The 20,117-nt window shown below is 46.8% G+C and overlaps 1 protein-coding gene across 1 annotated transcript in view; it reads right to left on the bottom strand.

Moving 5' to 3' along the window:
* LOC112215777 (cadherin-4-like) overlaps nt 1-20,117 on the bottom strand; it is a 404,729-nt gene that overhangs the window by 89,895 nt on the left and 294,717 nt on the right. Inside the window, exon 4 of the mRNA XM_042299244.1 lies at nt 8,164-8,390. Within this exon, the coding sequence (XP_042155178.1) occupies nt 8,164-8,390 (227 nt within the window). The remainder of the gene's footprint in view (nt 1-8,163; nt 8,391-20,117) is intronic.

Raw genomic sequence — 20,117 nt, forward strand, 5'->3', positions numbered from 1 at the left:
TGCAGGGAGGCGAATGAGAGACATTTCCAGCTAAACGGGTGAGAGCAGTGGCACAAGGTAAGATAAGCGTATTGTGTGTGTGTGTGTGTGTGTGTGTGTGTGTGTGTGTGCGTGCGTGCGCATGTGCGTGTGAGAACAAACTCCGCTCCTCGTATAAGAGAGACAGGTCCAATCACCATATATTTACATATAAAAAGCCTTGTGTTTTAATACCGGTTCCAATATTTCATTTTACCTTCCCTCCCCTCTCTAACATCCCTCTCTCTTCCCCCTCTCTCTAATGTGTTGCCTTGCGGTTCAGGTAGTTAAAATGCAAGGGGAAACCCAGGAACTACGCAGGAACAGGGCACAACAGCGGAAGAATAAAAGAAGGTTCTCTTGGCACACTGAAAGTTGAGAGCTCTGGCGCACCGCAAGCTGTTTATTCTAATTACCGCCTCGTGGAACTTTCCACACAGTCTATAACCCCCCCCCCCTCCGTTATCTATAACCCGCTGCCTGGTGGCCTCCGAAGCTGGGCTGTACCTGCCAGTGGAAACAATGCTTTCAGATTGAATTCATCAGATGGACGTACATGAGAAGGCTTTTCAAGCTGCATTAAAGGAAGCCTGTCTGTTGGAGAGGTTGGCATGTAAACGTTGGACGGGTGGGAGGGAAGGAAGGAAGGAAGGAAGGAAGGAAGGAAGGAAGGAAGGAAGGAAGGAAGGAAGGACAAGAGGGGCAATGCCCATGGGTGAATGTGCTGTTTTCAGTTTCAGAAGAGGGGAGAAGAAGGGAGAAGAGAGGGAGAAGAGGGGAGAAGAGAGGGAGAAGAGAGGGAGAAGAGGGGAGAAGAGGGGAGAAGAAGGGAGAAGAGAGGGAGAAGAGAGGGAGAAGAGAGAGGGAGAAGAGAGGGAGAAGAGAGGGAGAAGAAGGGAGAAGAAGGGAGAAGAGGGGAGAAGAAGGGAGAAGAGGGGAGAAGAAGGGAGAAGAGGGGAGAAGAAGGGAGAAGAGGGGAGAAGAGAGGGAGAAAGAGGGAGAAGAGGGGAGAAGAAGGGAGAAGAGGGGAGAAGAAGGGAGAAGAGAGGGAGAAGAGGGGAGAAGAAGGGAGAAGAGAGGGAGAAGAGGGAGAAGAGAGGGAGAAGAGGGGAGAAGAGAGGGAGAAGAGAGGGAGAAGAGGGGGAGAAGAGGGGAGAAGAGAGGGAGAAGAAGGGAGAAGAAGGGAGAAGAGGGGAGAAGAGGGGAGAAGAGAGGGAGAAGAGAGGGAGAAGAGAGGGAGAAGAGAGGGAGAAGAGGGAGAAGAGGGAGAAGAGGGGAGAAGAAGGGAGAAGAGGGGAGAAGAGGGGAGAAGAGAGGGAGAAGAGAGGGAGAAGAAGGGAGAAGAGGGGAGAAGAGAGGGAGAAGAAGGGAGAAGAGGGGAGAAGAGGGAGAAGAAGGGAGAAGAGAGGGAGAAGAGGGGAGAAGAGAGGGAGAAGAGAGGGAGAAGAAGGGAGAAGAGAGGGAGAAGAGGGGAGAAGAGGGGAGAAGAGAGGGAGAAGAAGGGAGAAGAGGGGAGAAGAGAGGGAGAAGAAGGGAGAAGAGGGGAGAAGAGGGGAGAAGAGAGGGAGAAGAGAGGGAGAAGAGGGGAGAAGAGGGGAGACGAGAGTGAGAAGGATAAGGGCTAACATGATGGAGGGAGAGAGGGTAGAGACATGTTTGGGCTCTGTTATTTGCTTGTCAAATATAATTTGGCAAATTTTGAGTTTAGAACGTTTGATGTTTCTAATATTGTCCAATCTTTTTGGAGTTGTGAATGTGGCAGTCGATCTTAAAGTCCATGCTTCCCTTGGTGACTCATCTACTTAGATTTCAGCTCAAATGATTTTCATGTCCTGTATACAAGGGAATGAATGAGGGGTGCACTTCATCTCTCTGCCACTAGGGGAGCTGCAGCTCCTCATACAGACAGCTCTGTCTTTGCTTTTCTAAATCCTCATGATCCAGAAATCATCTGATCCAACCATTCTTCTCCTCTCCTGTGCCAGGCACAGTCTACCAATCCAAACACCCATGTGACATGTTCCATCATGTGTCATCATGTGCCATCATGTGCCATCATGTGCCATGTTGCCTGAACCAGATCCCCATGGTGTATGTTCAGGGGGACACCTCTCTCTCCCCCCATCACCCAGTGCCAAGTCAAACACGCGTGTGTCCTCCAGCTACGGTACATGAATCCAAACTAGATTAGTCAGACGGAGAGGGGCGACAGATGTACGATGGGCTCTGTACAAATGTCTTCTATTTCTCATCGGGAGGAGGGCTTAGTGTGCCTGATTGAAGGGGCTGGCTCCCCCAGTTCAGAGTGCCATGGTGGGGGGACTAGGGAGGGAAGGGAGGAGGGGTTCCGGGGGTGTTAGGGGTTGGATGGGGGAGGGAGACAGGGAGTCGAGGAGAGTAGAGATAGTGGTGGTGGTGGGTGAGGGTATATTGAGAAGCAGAGGTGACCTCCCTGTCTAAATAAGTTATGCTCCAAACCCTTTCATCTGCAGATCCTAACAGGTACATGTGGACCACTGGTGAGTAAGGGGCACAGAGAGAGAAGTGAGAGGCAGAGAGCGCAAGAGAAATAGAAAGAGAGCAAGAGCGAGAGAGGGAGAGATGAGCTGTGGCCCATTGTTCCCTAAGGGACTCTGGCCAAGCTGTTCTCCAGCTGTGGTAGTGTACTGGAATTCTGGCCGCAGCCTGCTGACACACATTGATAACTCAGAAATAACACAGACGACTATGTGAATGAACACACATGCACACACACAGGCAGACAACACCGAGACAGTGGACGACTAGATAGGATTGGGTTGGATTGTCAAATATCGAACAAGGGGCAAACTCAGGATTTCACCATTATTCCTATAGCTTGGAGGCTAACATCATCACACAGCTAAAAGGACTGCCATTGTCTGGTTGCAAGCATTAAATAACTGAATGTAGAATTATATATACTGTGTGTATATATATATATATATATATATAAATATTAGTGGGTGGATCAGCTTTAATACTGCAGATAGATTGTAGCTTCCATCAATGTAATTGTCTGCATGATTTCCAATCCCCCATATTTGGGTGGTAAATATACAGTTGAAGTGGGAAGTTTACATACACTTAGGTTGGAGTCATTAAAACTTGTTTTTCAACCACTCCCCAAATTTCTTGTGAACAAACTATAGTTTTGATAAGTCGGTTGGGACATCTACTTTGTGCATGACACAAGTCATTTTTCCAACAATTTTTTACAGATCAGATTATTTCACTTATAAATCACTGCATCACAAGTCCAGTGGGTCAGATGTTTACATACACTAAGTTGACTGTGCCGAGTCCTATATCAACATAACCTGAAAGGCCGCTCAGCAAGGAAGAAGCCACTGCTCCAAAACCGCCATAAAAAAGCCAGACTACGGTTTGCAACTGCACATGGGGACAAATATCGTACTTTTGGGAGAAATGTCCTCTGGTCTGATGAAACAAAAATAGAACTGTTTGGCCATAATGACCATCGTTATGTTTGGAGGAAAAAGGGGGATGCTTGTAAGCCGAAGAACACCATCCCAACCGTGAAACATGGGGGTGGCAGCATCATGTTGTGGGGGTGCTTTGCTGCAGGGGGGACTGGTGCACCTCACAAAATAGATGGCATCACGAGGAATTCAAATTATGTGGATATATTGAAGCAACATCTCAAGTCATCAGTCAGGAAGTTAAAGCTTGGTCGCAAATGGGTCTTCCAAATGGACAATGACCCCAAACATACTTCCAAAGTTGTGGCAAAATGGCTTAAGGACAACCAAGTCAAGGTATTGGAGTGGCCATCACAAAGCCCCGACCTCAATCCTATCGAACATTTTTGGGCAGAACTGAAAAAGCGTGTGCGAGCAAGGAGGCCTACAAACCTGACTCAGTTACACCAGCTCTGTCAGGAGGAAAGGGCCAAAATTCACCCAACTTATTGTGAGAAGCTTGTGGAAGGCTACCCAAAACATATGACCAAAGTTAAACAATTTAAAGGCAATGTTACCAAATACTAATTGAATGTATGTAAACTTCTGACCCACTGGGAATGTGATGAAAGAAATAAACCTCAAATAAACCTAAATCCTTCTCTCTACTATTATTCTGACATTTCACATTCTTAAAATAAGGTGATGATCCTAACTGACCTAAGACAGGGAATTTTTACTAGGATTGAATGTCAGGAATTGTGAAAAACTGAGTTTAAATGTATTTGGCTAAGGTGTATGTAAACCTACGACTTAAACTGTACATATTTTTATAATTTTCCCCTAACCTTACCACCCTTTCTGTAATTGTAGTAAACTAACGGACAACAACACATAGAATGTTAAATTAACAGTGTACCACTACGATCCCAGACAACAAGACCATGGAGACCACAATGTTCAACTCACTGTTGATTAAGTGTTAACACAGAAATGCCAGCTCTCCTCTGCAGCAAATGAAATAACACTCCCTCCATCCACTGTTGGAACAGAAGAATGGCAGAGGAGGAGAGGAAGAGAGCCGAGCCAGACGTAGACTCAGTTTCCGAACAGCAGCTTAATAGAGTCAACAGACTTTCAACATACGTTCTTCCTTTCTCTAGGCCACACGCACACAGAGACAAGACACACAGAGAAAAGACACACAGACACACAAAGAGACACACGCACGCACGCACATACACACACGCAGGAACTGACGCCTGCGCGCACATACGCACACACTCTATCCACAACCAGAAGTGTACACTAAAACACACACTTAATATTCACATGATCCTACATAATCCCTTTAGCACAGAAACAAACACACATTCTCTCCCACACGCACACACACACACACACACACACACACACACACACACACACACACTGTGTGAACAGGAGTCAGTGAGTGTGAAATGGAAGCGGCGCCCAGCTCCGGTGCCACCAGAAACCAGCCAGCTGGCTCCTATCCCGGCCTTCCCCTACCCTCCGCTCGCCTCCGCTCGCACCCCGGCCGGTATGCTTTGATATCAGTCAGCCCCTGGCAAAACACACATCTGGATGTTATTACTCCACAGAGCAGAGCGCCACAAAAAGCCATTTTCACATTGTGTTCGTGCGTCCTTGTTGTTTTCTATGTGTGTATAGCCATTTGTATTACTCCAGCTGTAGTAGAATGGTCTGACCCAACTCCATTCTGCTCCCTCTTCCATATCAGACTTCATAAGCATGAATGTGTCATAGACAAACAATGGAGTAGTTGCTTCGGGTTTAAGACCTGCTCTTTGGTTCGACTGGCTATCTCTGCCGCAAAGTCCGTGAACCCAGTGGGATTTGGGGGGTGACGCTGCCTGAGTTCCATGAGCACTCGCACACACACTTGGCTTCACACACACTCCCTTGGACCCAACACACTCTCCTCGCATAGTACTGCAGCCATGGTGTGACTCCATCTTGGCTGCCCACAGTAAGAGGTTCTCTTGGTGGATCAGTTTGATGGCAGAGAACTGAGTGGCACATGGTCTGTTCTGGACAGGGAGAATTTTGGCTGATCCTGTGATCCCTATCTAAGCAATGTCAGAGTGCCCTGGCCACCCCTACCACTCTCGGCTCCAGTAGGACATTTAGTACCAGGTGGCAGGGAGACATGAGAATCACTGCACTGATTAAATGCTGATTAGATGCTGGAATGGATCATTGGGGTTCAGGGAGAGAGATGGAACGGGCCAATGACGAGTCTTAGACTCAAAGTCTTAGCTCAAAGCTACAGTAGAGTCACTCTAACTTTGTTAATATATGCTGTTTCCTACCATCCTAACCTTCCACTCCTCGAATAGCCTTCACTTCTAACCTAAAGGGTTGAGATTAAGGCCATGCCAAGCCCTCATGAACCCAGTGCCATGGTGAAAGTCCAGGATGACTATGTGTGACAGTCTCTGTATCGGCAGCAGAGTGAAATCAGTTGTGGGTATTTTTATCCCCCTTCCGGGGCTGTATGCTACCTTCAGTAAATAAATCATAGGACTACTAATATAGGTCTACTCAGTCTCCTGCCCGGGTTGCCAGGTTTGAGACACCATTATAGTTCATTCCTGGGTTGCCAGGTTTGAGACACCATTACAGGACTACTCAGTGTATTCCGGGATTCAGACACTATTATAGGACCACTCAGTTCATTCCTGGGTTGCCAGGTTTGAGCTACTATTATAGGACTTGTCCGTGTCTTCCCGGGTTGCCATGTTTGTGCAAGTGAGGCTTACACGGAGAAAGATATACATTGGGGCACGGGCACGCGCATACCAATACATAGCACACATTAAGAAACTCCCTCAGAGACAATGAGACAAGCATTCACACCATGGACAGACAGCAAACAAACACACACACACAGATACACTGACACAGAACACACATTTTTTTCAATAGGTTTTATTTACATTGACAGCCTACCAAGAGGCAAAGGGCCTCCAATGGGGACGGGGGCTGGGATAAGATTTATTTTTAAAAACTGGACAAAACACACATCACGACAAGAGAGACACCCCAACACTACATAAGGAGAGACCTAAGACAACAACGCAACATGGCAGCAATACAACATGGTAGCAGCACAAACATGGTACAAACATTGTCAGGCACGGAAAACAGCACGAAGGGCAAAAAGGTAGAGACAGCAATAAATCCCGGCAACGTGTCAGTAAGCGTGTCCATGATTGTCCAGTTTGAGTGTTTTGTGTGTAGCTCCTTCCAGTCGCTAGCTGCAGCGAACTGAAAAGCGGAGCGACCCAGGGATGTGTGCGCTTTGGGGACCTTTAACAGAATGCGAATGACAGAATGGGTGCTGTAAGTGTAGGAAAGAGGAGTCGGGAGGGAGGGAGGGAGGGAGGCCTAAGAGCGTTTTATAAATAAGCATCAACCCATGGGTCTTGTGTCGGGTATGCGGAGATGGCCAGTTTACAGAGGAGTATAAATTGCAGCAATATGTCCTATAAGGAGCATTGGTGGCAAATCTGATGGCCCAATGGCAAAGAACATCTAGCCGCTGGAGAGCACCACTTACCTGCCGATCTATAAGTTACATCTCCGTAATCTAGCATGGGTAGGATGGTCATCTGAATCAGGGTTAGTTTGGCAGCCGGGGTGAAAGAGGAGCGATTACGATAGAGGAAACCAAGTCTAGATTTAACGTAAGCCTGCAGCTTGGAGATGGGCTGAGAGAAGGACAGTGTACCGTCTAGCCATGCTCCCAAGTACACAAAGAAATGTTGTCGTAGTGCGTTTAACACAAACTCCCGGGAGGGGCCAGCTGAGTATAAAACTAGGGGGTATAAGTCTTAACAATGTCTCACACAAGTCCCTTGACCCAGAACACAGTCATCCCTGGCACCCAAGATATTCTTTCCAGAAGAGATTCAATCCCACAATGCATTGCACCACTCCTACCTGTGTCCCCCCCGACCTCTTTTACAGACTAACTGAGACCAAGTGTGAGTGCTGTCCGACATTAAGGCTGTAAGCGATCACTCCGTCTCGGCTGGAATTGATCTGGGTGGCTGGATGCCTTCTATCGGCACAGCCCCCATAAAAATAGTGTGCGTTGTCGTTACTGAACGTGGTTTAACATTAGCAGCACTGCTGCCCTCCTCTAGGCAGGCACTGACGATCACATGAGATGAGGCGACGCGCTGTAGTCAGAGCTCTGCTGTCTACCTGGTCTTTAGCACTGTCAGGGAAGCCAGGCAGGGGGCAACCGGGGACAGGGAGGGACAGACAGACGGGCGAACGGACGGATGTTTTCCAATAACAGCTTACGGGTGAGTACAGTACTCCTCCCCTTTGAGAGTGGGATGATCATACCACTCAGTTGTTAGTTGCTATCCAGACCCCAGCAGAAAATAAGGGAGTAAGGGAGATCACACTGAGCTGATCGCTGACTGAAACCTGAGGATGGGAGTTGGTGGTTTTCTAGGTAGGGTTCTAGAGTACTTTGGGGAGATACGCTTCAAAGGTGTGCGAGAGTGGGTGTGTAGGTGTTACGCGAGTATGCAGTTACGTGCAGGTGTGTGTGTGTACGTGTGACGTGAGTATGCACTTACGTGCAGGTGTGTGTGTGTGTGTGTGTGCGCGCACATCTACTGTATGAACAGAATGATATTCTTACCTGATTGCCCGGCGGTGAGGGTGTGGGTTGCCCCGTCAGGGCCAGTTTGACCGTTGTCTCCCACACGTGTGTGTGTGGACCGCTGGCAGTGACCGTGAACTGGACCGGTCCGCTCAGGCCTGCCACCTCTCTCTGGGTGTAGATGGACCCATCGGTCCCAACGCTGAACCTGGCGTCACCGCTCTGAAAGACCACCCCCTCGTTCTCCATACAGTCATCAAACCTCACTAGAGAGAGAGAGAGAGCGAGAGCGAGCGAAAGAGAGCGAGAGAGAGAGAGAGAGAGAGAGAGAGAGATGTAATTCATGCATAGTTACGACTGGATAATACTACCAATACATGTTAATACTACCAATACATGGTAATACTACCAATACATGGTAATACTACCAATACATGTTAATACTACCAATACATGGTAATACTACCAATACATGGTAATACTACCAATACATGGTAATACTACCAATACATGGTAATACTACCAATACATGTTAATACTACCAATACATGTTCAATACATGTTAATACTACCAATACATGTTAATACTACCAATACATGTTAATACTACCAATACATGGTAATACTACCAATACATGGTAATACTACCAATACATGGTAATACTACCAATACATGTTAATACTACCAATACATGTTAATACTACCAATACATGGTAATACTACCAATACATGGTAATACTACCAATACATGGTAATACTACCAATACATGGTAATACTACCAATACATGGTAATACTACCAATACATGGTACACAGTATCATACGTGAATGACCATTCATGCATGGTGGTGGATACCGTTTCCTATTCCATTGAAAGGTTATGAATACAGCAGTGTGGTATTTTGCACTTGAGCTGTTTGATGTTGTCTCTTCACGCCTGCATACATCATCTGCCTGCCGGTCTCTCTGTGGACTTCTGCCCAGGAAATGATGTTTGGAGAAATATCCCTGATAATGTCACAACCTTTCTAAAGGAACAGGGTGGAAATAAAGGAGAGAATGAGATGGGCTTTGTGTTGCCGTCTCAACGTCTCTGTCGGAGAGAGGAGAATAAGCTAGGATACTGTAAAGCGCATTCGCACTTATAGAACATATAGCATCTGGTCAAAACCCAAAAGCTCTAATACAAATATATAAGTACATTCAGAGTATAAGACCCTGGAATCTTGGCCACAGACACAAATAAACACTCAAATCTGAGAAAGGAGAATAGGCAATTATAGCTATAGCATACTATACAGCAGAGACGTAAAGAATCAGAACAAGGACATACTGTACAAATAAAGACCAAGATACAAAAATGACAATTTAATGGACAGGCCTATAAGGTCTTGGGCAAAGCACCACGTATACAAGGCAAATAAGCACTCTCACGTACCCATTGTCTTCATTACAAATACAACACAGTAGTCAGAGAATGTGATATGAAATGACCCGTATCACCAAGTCCTGTTCAGATCCATGTTAACCCTTTGTGGCACACCAATAAAAAAAAAAAACACCTGAAAAATGTGTATTTAGCCTCAGTATAGGCCACACAAGTGATGTTTTAGAGGTTAACACAATTGTACAACCTTCTCATTTGAAATTGTACACAAAATTAGCACAAATAAATGTGCGATAACTTAGGTTTGGTTTTGCTCACATTCACTTCCTGGTTTTACAACCATCTTTGAATGGGTGTTTAACGAAAGATGTGAGTCCGACAATGAAAACCACATGACCATTTTAGTAAATGGCATTGGTTGATGACAAATTATGCCAAACAAAATTAATATCTTTAATTTAAAGTCGGTTGTCAAAATTAGGTCCACCGCCCAGTTCAGCTGTCTGTTAAAGGGTTAATGATAAATATATAGAGAGAGCGAGAGAGAGAGAGAGAGAGAGAGAGAGAGAGAGAGAGAGAGAGAGAGAGAGAGAGAGAGAGAGAGAGAGAGAGAGAGGTGTCTATATCCAGTTTCACTAATTACACACAATCATTAAACAGAGGCAGTGGAACAGCCTATTAGAAAGAAGCAGAGATTGAATGAAACTCGAAACCCAACCCTGAGTCTGAACCTCCCGTCTCCATGGCTGACTGAACACACTATTGACTTCGACCACAGGCTAATACGCAGCAAATCAGCATGAAATTGAGAAAATGTCCTTATCCTTCACATCCCTGAGAACCTAAACAACGGGTGGAAGGGAGGCGGCGGGATTCAGTAACTCCACAAACACGACGTAGACGCCAAGTCAAACAAAGGTCATAAAGGAAACGTGTGTGTGTGTGTGTGTGTGTGTGTGTGTGTGTGTGTGTGTGTGTACAATGCTGTGTTTATGTTCCTAAGTTGTGTGGTCCTTGTACTCAGGCCCTATTGAGGACAATATTTTATTACGACGTGTTATTATCTCCTATTATGGGTTCATTATGCTGTGTCCACACACGTTCCCAGCTACAGACCACTGGAAGAGCCAGACTGTTGTCTTCTGTCTTCAGCCCAACACAAACAGACCCACGCCACCCCACCAATCTCCAGGCTCAGGGGCTAGGGCAATTAGCTTCTCTCTCTCTCTCTCTCTCCGTCTCACTCTGTCTTCTTTTCCTTCCCAGGGATTACCTTGTCTAGACAGCATCTCGAGTGAGAGGAACCTTGGGGCTGAAGGACAGAACTCACCAGAGTCGGTTCCCTTTTCGCTCTCAACGCTTCCTCGAGCCACCACTGCAACAGCCGAACCATGCAGAGTACAGTATCTGAACTATCTATGTCCGTCTGTAACTAAAAATCCTTCTCCGTCCTCTGGGCCCGGGTGGGGGTGGGGGGGCGGGGGGGGGGTTGATGTATCTGGTGAAATGTCATTAAAAACGTTCTCTCTGAAACTAAACCCAGACAGAATGAGCCAACACCACTCAGTCATTTCCTGGTAACAGGTGTTGTCTAAGGACAGGCGTCCCAGTTCAGCCTGGGGTATTAGGGGAACTGAGTTTTGTGTTTTGTGATACAACAGAAGAGTCCCCGGTCCCCTTCCACCACAAACATCAATATACATTATCGCAAACACATTTATCAACACTCTCCTTCTCTGTCTTTTTCTCTCTTTGGCTCTCGCTCTGTGCCTTCCTCTCCCTCCCTCTACCTCTCTCCCTGCCCTCTCTTTTTCCCCTTTCCCTCCCTGTCCTCTCTCTCCTCTCTCTCTGCCCTCTCTATCTTTCACCTCGCTCTCTCTCTCTCTGTTCTCTCTGCAGGACAAACAAACGCTACAGTTGGCAAACAAGCGCTGAAACAGTTTTGGAAGGCAGCCTGATTATATTAGCAAAGAGGAAGTCACATTCAAATTCCAAAATGCTTTATTGTAATGACAAGTGCTCATGTAACGCTGCAGCAGTCAAATATGTGCATATAATGAGCAGCAGGTGGTCTTTCTCGCTCTCTCTCTCCCCCTCTCTCCCCCTCCCTCTCTCTCTCTCCACCTTCCTCTCTCTCTCTCTCTCTCTCTCTCTTTCCCTCCCCCTCTCTCTCTCTCCCCCTCCGTCTCTCTCTCTCCCCCTCCGTCTCTCTCTCCACCTCCCTCTCTCTCTCTCTCTGTCTCTCTCTCTCTCTCTCTCTCTCTCTCTGTCTCTCGCTCTCTCTGTCTCTCTCCCCCTGCCTCTCTCTCTCTCTCCCTCTCTCTCTCCGGGCACAGAGCCAGTGGTGCGGAAGTCCCCTACAGAAGAAGCTCAGAGAAAGGGCGGGAGAGGAAAGGATATCTTCAAGCGTCTCAAACTGATAGCCTTGCATGTGTGTGTGCGTGTGTGTGTGTGTGGGGGGGGGCATGGGGAACTAACTGAGACGTGCTAATAGGCAGGTGTGTATAAAGCATTTGCCTGGTGTACCCCCAACCCCCCCCCCACCACCACACACACTACTCATAAACACCCTGTAGCTCACCTTCACAGCCCATTAAGATCCTTATAACCACACATTTGATACATTCCCTGTCTGTCAACGCCAGATGCCTGAATAACAAAGGAAAGACAAAGCTCTCTTCCCCCCACTCTCCCTTCTGGCATTCTGGACAGGCATGTGGGGGACCACCTCTGTACTGGCTGATGGGTAGGGTTATATTTTGGTTGTACCTCTGTCATGAGCTTTGCTTGAGTTGAGAGTTGTTTTTTTCATGAGATTATTCATAGTGCATCTCTGTGTGTTCAAACAGACACAACAGGACCAAAGGAGAGCTGCATAAGGAAGTGTGTGCTGGATGTGTCAAAACCAGCTAAACAAGCACCACTTTTGCTCGCCAAAATCTCCCTCCCTTTGTCTCTGTGTGGAGCCCTTCACCTTTCTCTATCTCCATCACAAATGGAGGCAACCTCATTTGGTCCTCTGTTTCTCTCTCTTCAGTTGTCTCTCTATGTATTACATATGTATTATGTATGTGTGTGTGTGTGTGTGTGTGTGTGTGTGTGTGTGTGTGTGCGCGCGTGTGCGGGCGTGTGTACAGTTGAAGTCAGATGTTTACATACACCTTAGCCAAATACATTTAAACTCAGTTTTTCACAATTCCTGACATTTAATCCTTGTAAAAATTCCCTGTCTTAGGTCAGTTAGGATCACCAGTTTATTTTAAGAATGGCAAATGTCAGAATAATAGTAGAGAGAATGATTTATTTCAGCATTTCTTTCTTTCATCACATTCCCAGTGGGTCAGAAGTTTACATACACTCAAATAGTATTTGGTAACATTGCCTTTAAATTGTTTAACTTGGGTCAAACGTTTCGGGTAGCCTTCTACAAGCTTCCCACAATAAGTTGGGTGGATTTTGGCCCTTTCCTCCTGACAGAGCTGGTGTAACCGAGTCAGGTTTGAAGGCCTCCTTGCTAGCACACGCTTTTCAGTTCTGCCCACAAATTTTCTCAGAGGTCAGAGCTTTGTGATGGCCACTCCAACACCTTGACTTTGTTGTCCTTAAGCCATTTTGCCACAACTTTGGAAGTATGCTTGGGGTCATTGTCCATTTGGAAGACACACTTGCGACCAAGCTTTAACTTCCTGACTGATGTCTTGAGATGTTGCTTCAATATATCCACATAATTTTCCTGCCTCATGATGTCATCTATTTTGTGAAGTATAACAGTCCCTCCTGCAGCAAAGCATCCCCACAACATGATGCTGTCACCCCCGTGCTTCACGGTTGTGATGGTGTTCTTCGGCTTGCAAGCATCCCCCTTTTTCCTCCAAACATAACGATGGTCATTATGGCCAAACAGTTATATTTTTGTTTCATCAGATCAGAGGAAATTTCTCCCAAAAGTACGATCTTTGTCTCCATGTGCAGTAGTCTGGCTTTTTATGGCGGTTTCAGAGCAGTGGCTTCTTCCTTGCTGAGTGGCCTTTCAGGTTATGTCGATATTGGACTCGTTTTACTGTGGATATAGATACTTTGTACCTGTTTCCTAAAGCATCTTCACAAGGTCCTTTGCTGTTGTTCTAGGATTGATTTGCACTTTTCGCACCAAAGTTCATTCATCTCTAGGAGACAGAACGCGTCTCCTTCCTGAGCGGTAAGATGGCTGCTTGGTCCCATGGTGTTTATACTTGCGTACTATTGTTTGTACAGATGAACGTGGTACCTTCAGGCATTTGGAAATTGCTCTCAAGGATGACCCAGACTCGTGGAGGTCTTGGCTGATTTCTTTTGATTTTCCCATGATGTCAAGCAAAGAGGCACTGAGTTTGAAGGTAGGCCTTGAAATACATCCACAGGTACACCTCCAATAGACTCAAATGATGTCAATTAGCCTATCAGAAGCTTCTAAAGCCATGACATCATTTTATGACATTTTCCAAGCTGTTTAAAGGCACAGTCAACTTAGTGTATGTTAACTTCTGACCCACTGGAATTGTGATACAATGAATTATAAGTGAAAGTGCCACTTGCTATAGACCACCTTCTGCCTCCGGCTGTGCTCTTGACACCATATGCAAATTGATTGCCACCCATTTATCTTAGGTGACCATTTATCTTTTAGGTGACCTAAACTGGGACATGCTTATTAACACCCCGGCCATCCTACAATCTAAGCTTGATTCTCTCAATCTCACACAAATTATCAATGAACCCACCAGGTACAAACCAAAATCTATACACATGGGCACCCTCATAGATATCATCCTAACCAACCTGCCCTCCAAATACACCTCTGCTGTCTTCAACCAGGATCTCAGCAATCACTGCCTCATTGCCTGCATCCGTAATGGGTCTGCAGTCAGGCGACCACCCCTCATCACTGTCAAACGCTCCCTAAAACACTTCAGCGAGCAGGCCTTTCTAATCGACCTGGCCCGGGTATCCTGGAATGATATTGACCTCATTCCGTCAGTAGAGGACGTCTGGTTGTTCTTTAAAAGTGCATTCCTCACCTCCTTAAATAAGCATGCCACATTCAAAAAATGTAGAACCAGAAACAGATATAGCCTTTGGTTCACTCCAGACCTGACTGACCTTGCCCAGCACAAAAACATCCTGTGGCGTACTGCATTAGCATCGAATAGCCCCCGCGATATGCAACTTTTCAGGGAAGTTAGGAACCAATATACACAGGCAGTTAGGAAAGCAAAAGCAAGCTTATTCAAACAGAAGTTTGCATCCTGTAACCCTAACTCCAAAAAGTTCTGGGACGCTGTAAAGTCCATGGAGAATAAGAACACCTCCTCCCAGCTGCCCACTGCACTGAGGCTAGGAAACACTCTCACCACCAATAAAGCAAAGATAATTGAACATTTCAATAAGCATTTTTCTACGACTGGCCATGCTTTCCACCTGGCTACCCCGACACCGGTCAACAACCCTGCACCCCTCACTGCAACTTGCCCAAGCCTCCCCATTTATCCTTCACCCAAATCCAGATAGCTGATAAGAGCCTACAAATCAGCATGGCTAGACAATCTGGACCCTCTCTTCCTAAAATTATCAGCCAAAATTGTTGCAACCCCTATTACTAGCTTGTTCAACCTCTTTTTCGTAGCATCTGAGATCCCCAAAGATTGGAAAGCTGCCGCAGTCATCCCCCTCTTCAAAGGGGGAGACACTCTAGACCCAAACTGCTACAGACCTATATCTATCTTACCTGCCTTTCTAAGGTCTTCGAAAGCCAAGTTAACAAACAGATCACAGACCATTTCGAATCACACCGTACCTTCTCTGCTATGCAATCTGGTTTCCGAGCTGGTCACGGGTGCACCTCAGCCACGCTCAAGGTCCTAAACGATATCATAACCGCCATCGATAAGAGACAATACTGTGCAGCTGTATTCATCGACCTGGCCAAGGCTTTCGACTCTGTCAATCACCATATTCTTATCGGCAGACTCAACAGCCTTGGTTTCTCAAATGACTGCCTCGCCTGGTTCACCAACTACTTCTCAGACAGAGTTCAGTGTTTCAAATCAGAGGGCCTGTTGTCCGGACCTCTGGCAGGCTCTATGGGGGTGCCACAGGGTTCCACCCTCGGGCTGACTCTTTTCTCTTTATACATCAATAATGTCGCTCTTGCTGTTGGTGATTCTCTGATCCTCCTCTATGCAGACGACACCATTCTGTATACTTCTGGTCCTTCTTTGGACACTGTGTTAACTAACCTCCAGACGAGCTTCAATGCCATACAACTCTCCTTCCATGGCCTCCAACTGTTCTTAAATGCAAACAAAACTAAATGCATGCTCTTCCACCGATCGCTGCCCACACCTACCGACCCATCCAGCATCACTACTCTGGATGGTTCTGACTTAGAATATGTAGACAAATACCTAGGTGTCTGGGTAGACTGTAAACTCTCCTTCCAGACTCACATTAAGCATCTCTGACTTAGAATATGTGGACAAATACCTAGGTGTCTGGATAGACTGTAAACTCTCCTTCCAGACTCACAATAAGCATCTCCAATCCAAAATGAAATCTAGAATCGGCTTCCTATTTCGCAACAAAGCATCCTTCACTCATGCTGCCTAACATACCCTAGTAAAATTGACTATCCTACCAATTCTTGACTTTGGTGATGTAATTTGCAAAATAGTCTCCAACACTCAGCAAATTGGATGCAGTCTATCACAGTGCCATCCGTTTTGTCACCAAAGCCCCATATACTACCCACCACTGCGTCCTGTATGCTCTCGTTGGCTGGCCATCGCTTCATATCCGTCGCCAAACCCACTGGCTCCAGGTCATCTATAAGTCATTGCTAGGTAAAACCCCATAGCAGCACCCACCCGCAGCAAGCGCTCCAGCAGGTATATTTCACTAGTCACCCCCAAAGCCAATTCCTCCATCGGCCGCCTTTCCTTCTAGTTCTCTGCTGCCAATGACTGGAGCGAACTGCAAAAATCACTGAAGCTGGAGACTCATATCTCCCTCACTAGCTTTAAACACAAGCTGTCAGAGCAGCTCACAGATCACTGCACCTGTACATAGCCCATCTGTAAACAGCCCATCCAACTACCTCATCACCATATTGTTATTTATTTTGCTCCTTTGCACCCCAGTACCGCTACTTGCACACTCTTCTTCTGCACATTTATCACCCCAGTGTTTAATTTGCCATACTGTAATCATTTTGCCACTATGGCCTTTTTATTGCCTCACCCCCCTTATCCCACCTCATTTGCACACACTGTATATAGACTTTCTCTATTGTATTATTGACTGTATGTTTGTTTATTCCATGTGTAACTCTGTGTTCTTGTTTGTGTCGCACTGCTTTGCTTTATCTTGGCCAGGTCGCAGTTGTAAATGAGAACTTGTTCTCAACTGGCCTACCTGGTTAAATAAAGGTGTTCTCAACTGGCCTAACCTGGTTAAATAAAGGTGTTCTCAACTGGCCTAACCTGGTTGAATAAAGGTGTTCTCAACTGGCCTACCTGGTTGAATAAAGGTGTTCTCAAATGGCCTAACCTGGTTAAATAAAGGTGTTCTCAACTGGCCTACCTGGTTGAATAAAGGTGTTCTCAAATGGCCTAACCTGGTTAAATAAAGGTGTTCTCAACTGGCCTACCTGGTTAAATAAAGGTGTTCTCAACTGGCCTACCTGGTTGAATAAAGGTGTTCTCAACTGTACTTCCGGCGCCGACAGAGATGGCCGCCTCGCTTCGCGTTCTAGGAAACTATGCAGTTTTTTGTTTTTTACGTGTTATTTCTTACACTAGTACCCCAGGTCATCTTAGGTTTCTTTACATACAGCCGAGAAGAACTACTGAATATAAGATCAGCGTCAACTCACCATCAGTACGACCAAGAATATGTTTTCGCGATGCGGATCCTGTGTTCTGCCTTACAACCAGTGTAACCGAGTGGATCACATGCAGCGACCAAAAAAAAAAACGACTCAGAAAAAGAGGGAAACGAAGCGGTCTTCTGGTCAGACTCCGGAGACGGGCACATCGTGCACCACTCCCTAGCATTCTTCTTGCCAATGTCCAGTCTCTTGACAACAAGGTTGATGAAATCCGAGCAAGGGTAGCATTCCAGAGGGACATCAGAGACTGTAACGTTCTCTGCTTCACGGAAACATGGCTAACTGGAGACGCAATCCGAAGCGGTGCAGCCAGCGGGTTTCTCCACGCATCGCGCCGACAGAAACAAACATCTTTCTGGTAAGAAGACGGACGGGGCGTATGCCTTATGGCCAACGTGACATGGTGTGATGAAAGAAACATACAGGAACTCAAATCCTTCTGTTCACCTGATTTAGAATTCCTCACAATCAAATGTAGACCGCATTATCTACCAAGAGAATTCTCTTCGATTATAATCACAGCCGTATATATCCCCCCAAGCAGACACATCGATGGCTCTGAACGAACTTTATTTAACTCTCTGCAAACTGGAAACGATTTATCCGGAGGCTGCATTCATTGTAGCTGGGGATTTTAACAAGGCTAATCTGAAAACAAGACTCCTAAATTTTATCAGCATATCGATTGCGCAACCAGGGGTGGAAAGACCCTGGATCATTGTTACTCTAACTTCCGCGACGCATATAAGGCCCTGCCCCGCCCCCTTTCGGAAAAGCTGACCACGACTCCATTTTGTTGATCCCTGCCTACAGACAGAAACTAAAACAAGAAGCTCCCACGCTGAGGTCTGTCCAACGCTGGTCCGACCAAGCTGACTCCACACTCCAAGACTGCTTCCATCACGTGGACTGGGAGATGTTTCGTATTGCGTCAGATAACAATATTGACGAATACGCTGATTCGGTGTGCGAGTTCATTAGAACGTGCGTTGAAGATGTCGTTCCCATAGCAACGATTAAAACATTCCCTAACCAGAAACCGTGGATTGATGGCAGCATTCGTGTGAAACTGAAGGCACGAACCACTGCTTTTAATCAGGGCAAGGTGTCTGGTAACATGACTGAATACAAACAGTGCAGCTATTCCCTCCGCAAGGCTATCAAACAAGCTAAGCGCCAGTACAGAGACAAAGTAGAATCTCAATTCAATGGCTCAGACACAAGAGGTATGTGGCAGGGTCTACAGTCAATCACGGACTACAGGAAGAAACCCAGCCCAGTCACGGACCAGGATGTCTTGCTCCCAGGCAGACTAAATCACTTTTTGCCCGCTTTGAGGACAATACAGTGCCACTGACACGGCCTGCAACGGAAACATGCGGTCTCTCCTTCACTGCAGCCGAAGTGAGTAAGACATTTAAACGTGTTAACCCTCGCAAGGCTGCAGGCCCAGACGGCATCCCCAGCCGCGCCCTCAGAGCATGCGCAGCCCAGCTGGCCGGTGTGTTTACGGACATATTCAATCAATCCCTATACCAGTCTGCTGTTCCCACATGCTTCAAGAGGGCCACCATTGTTCCTGTTCCCAAGAAAGCTAAGGTAACTGAGCTAAACGACTACCGCCCCGTAGCACTCACATCCGTCATCATGAAGTGCTTTGAGAGACTAGTCAAGGACCATATCACCTCCACCCTACCTGACACCCTTGACCCACTCCAATTTGCTTACCGCCCAAATAGGTCCACAGACGATGCAATCTCAACCACACTGCACACTGCCCTAACCCATCTGGACAAGAGGAATACCTATGTGAGAATGCTGTTCATCGACTACAGCTCGGCATTCAACACCATAGTACCCTCCAAGCTCGTCATCAAGCTCGAGACCCTGGGTCTCGGCCCCGCCCTGTGCAACTGGGTACTGGACTTCCTGACGGGCCGCCCCCAGGTGGTGAGGGTAGGCAACAACATCTCCTCCCCGCTGATCCTCAACACTGGGGCCCCACAAGGGTGCGTTCTGAGCCCTCTCCTGTACTCCCTGTTCACCCACGACTGCGTGGCCATGCACGCCTCCAACTCAATCATCAAGTTTGGACGACACAACAGTGGTAGGCTTGATTACCAACAACGACGAGACGGCCTACAGGGAGGAGGTGAGGGCCTCGGAGTGTGGTGTCAGGAAAATAACCTCACACTCAACGTCAACAAAACTAAGGAGATGATTGTGGACTTCAGGAAACAGCAGAGGGAACACCCCCATCCACATCGATGGAACAGTAGTGGAGAGGGTAGCAAGTTTTAAGTTCCTCAGCATACACATCACAGACAAACTGAATTGGTCCACTCACACAGACAGCATCGTGAGGAAGGCGCAGCAGCGCCTCTTCAACCTCAGGAGGCTGAAGAAATTCGGCTTGTCACCAAAAGCACTCACAAACTTCTACAGATGCACGATCGAGAGCATCCTGGCGGGCTGTATCACCGCCTGGTATGGCAACTGCACCGCCCTCAACCGTAAGGCTCTCCAGAGGGTAGTGAGGTCTGCACAACGCATCACCGGGGGCAAACTACCTGCCCTCCAGGACACCTACACCACCCGCTACCATCTACTGTCATTATATTCACCTGGTCTACCATCTACTGTCATTATATTGACCTGATCTACCATCTACTGTCATTATA

This window comes from Oncorhynchus tshawytscha, linkage group LG16, assembly GCF_018296145.1.
Source record: "Oncorhynchus tshawytscha isolate Ot180627B linkage group LG16, Otsh_v2.0, whole genome shotgun sequence".
In the NCBI taxonomy this organism is placed as follows: domain Eukaryota; kingdom Metazoa; phylum Chordata; class Actinopteri; order Salmoniformes; family Salmonidae; genus Oncorhynchus; species Oncorhynchus tshawytscha.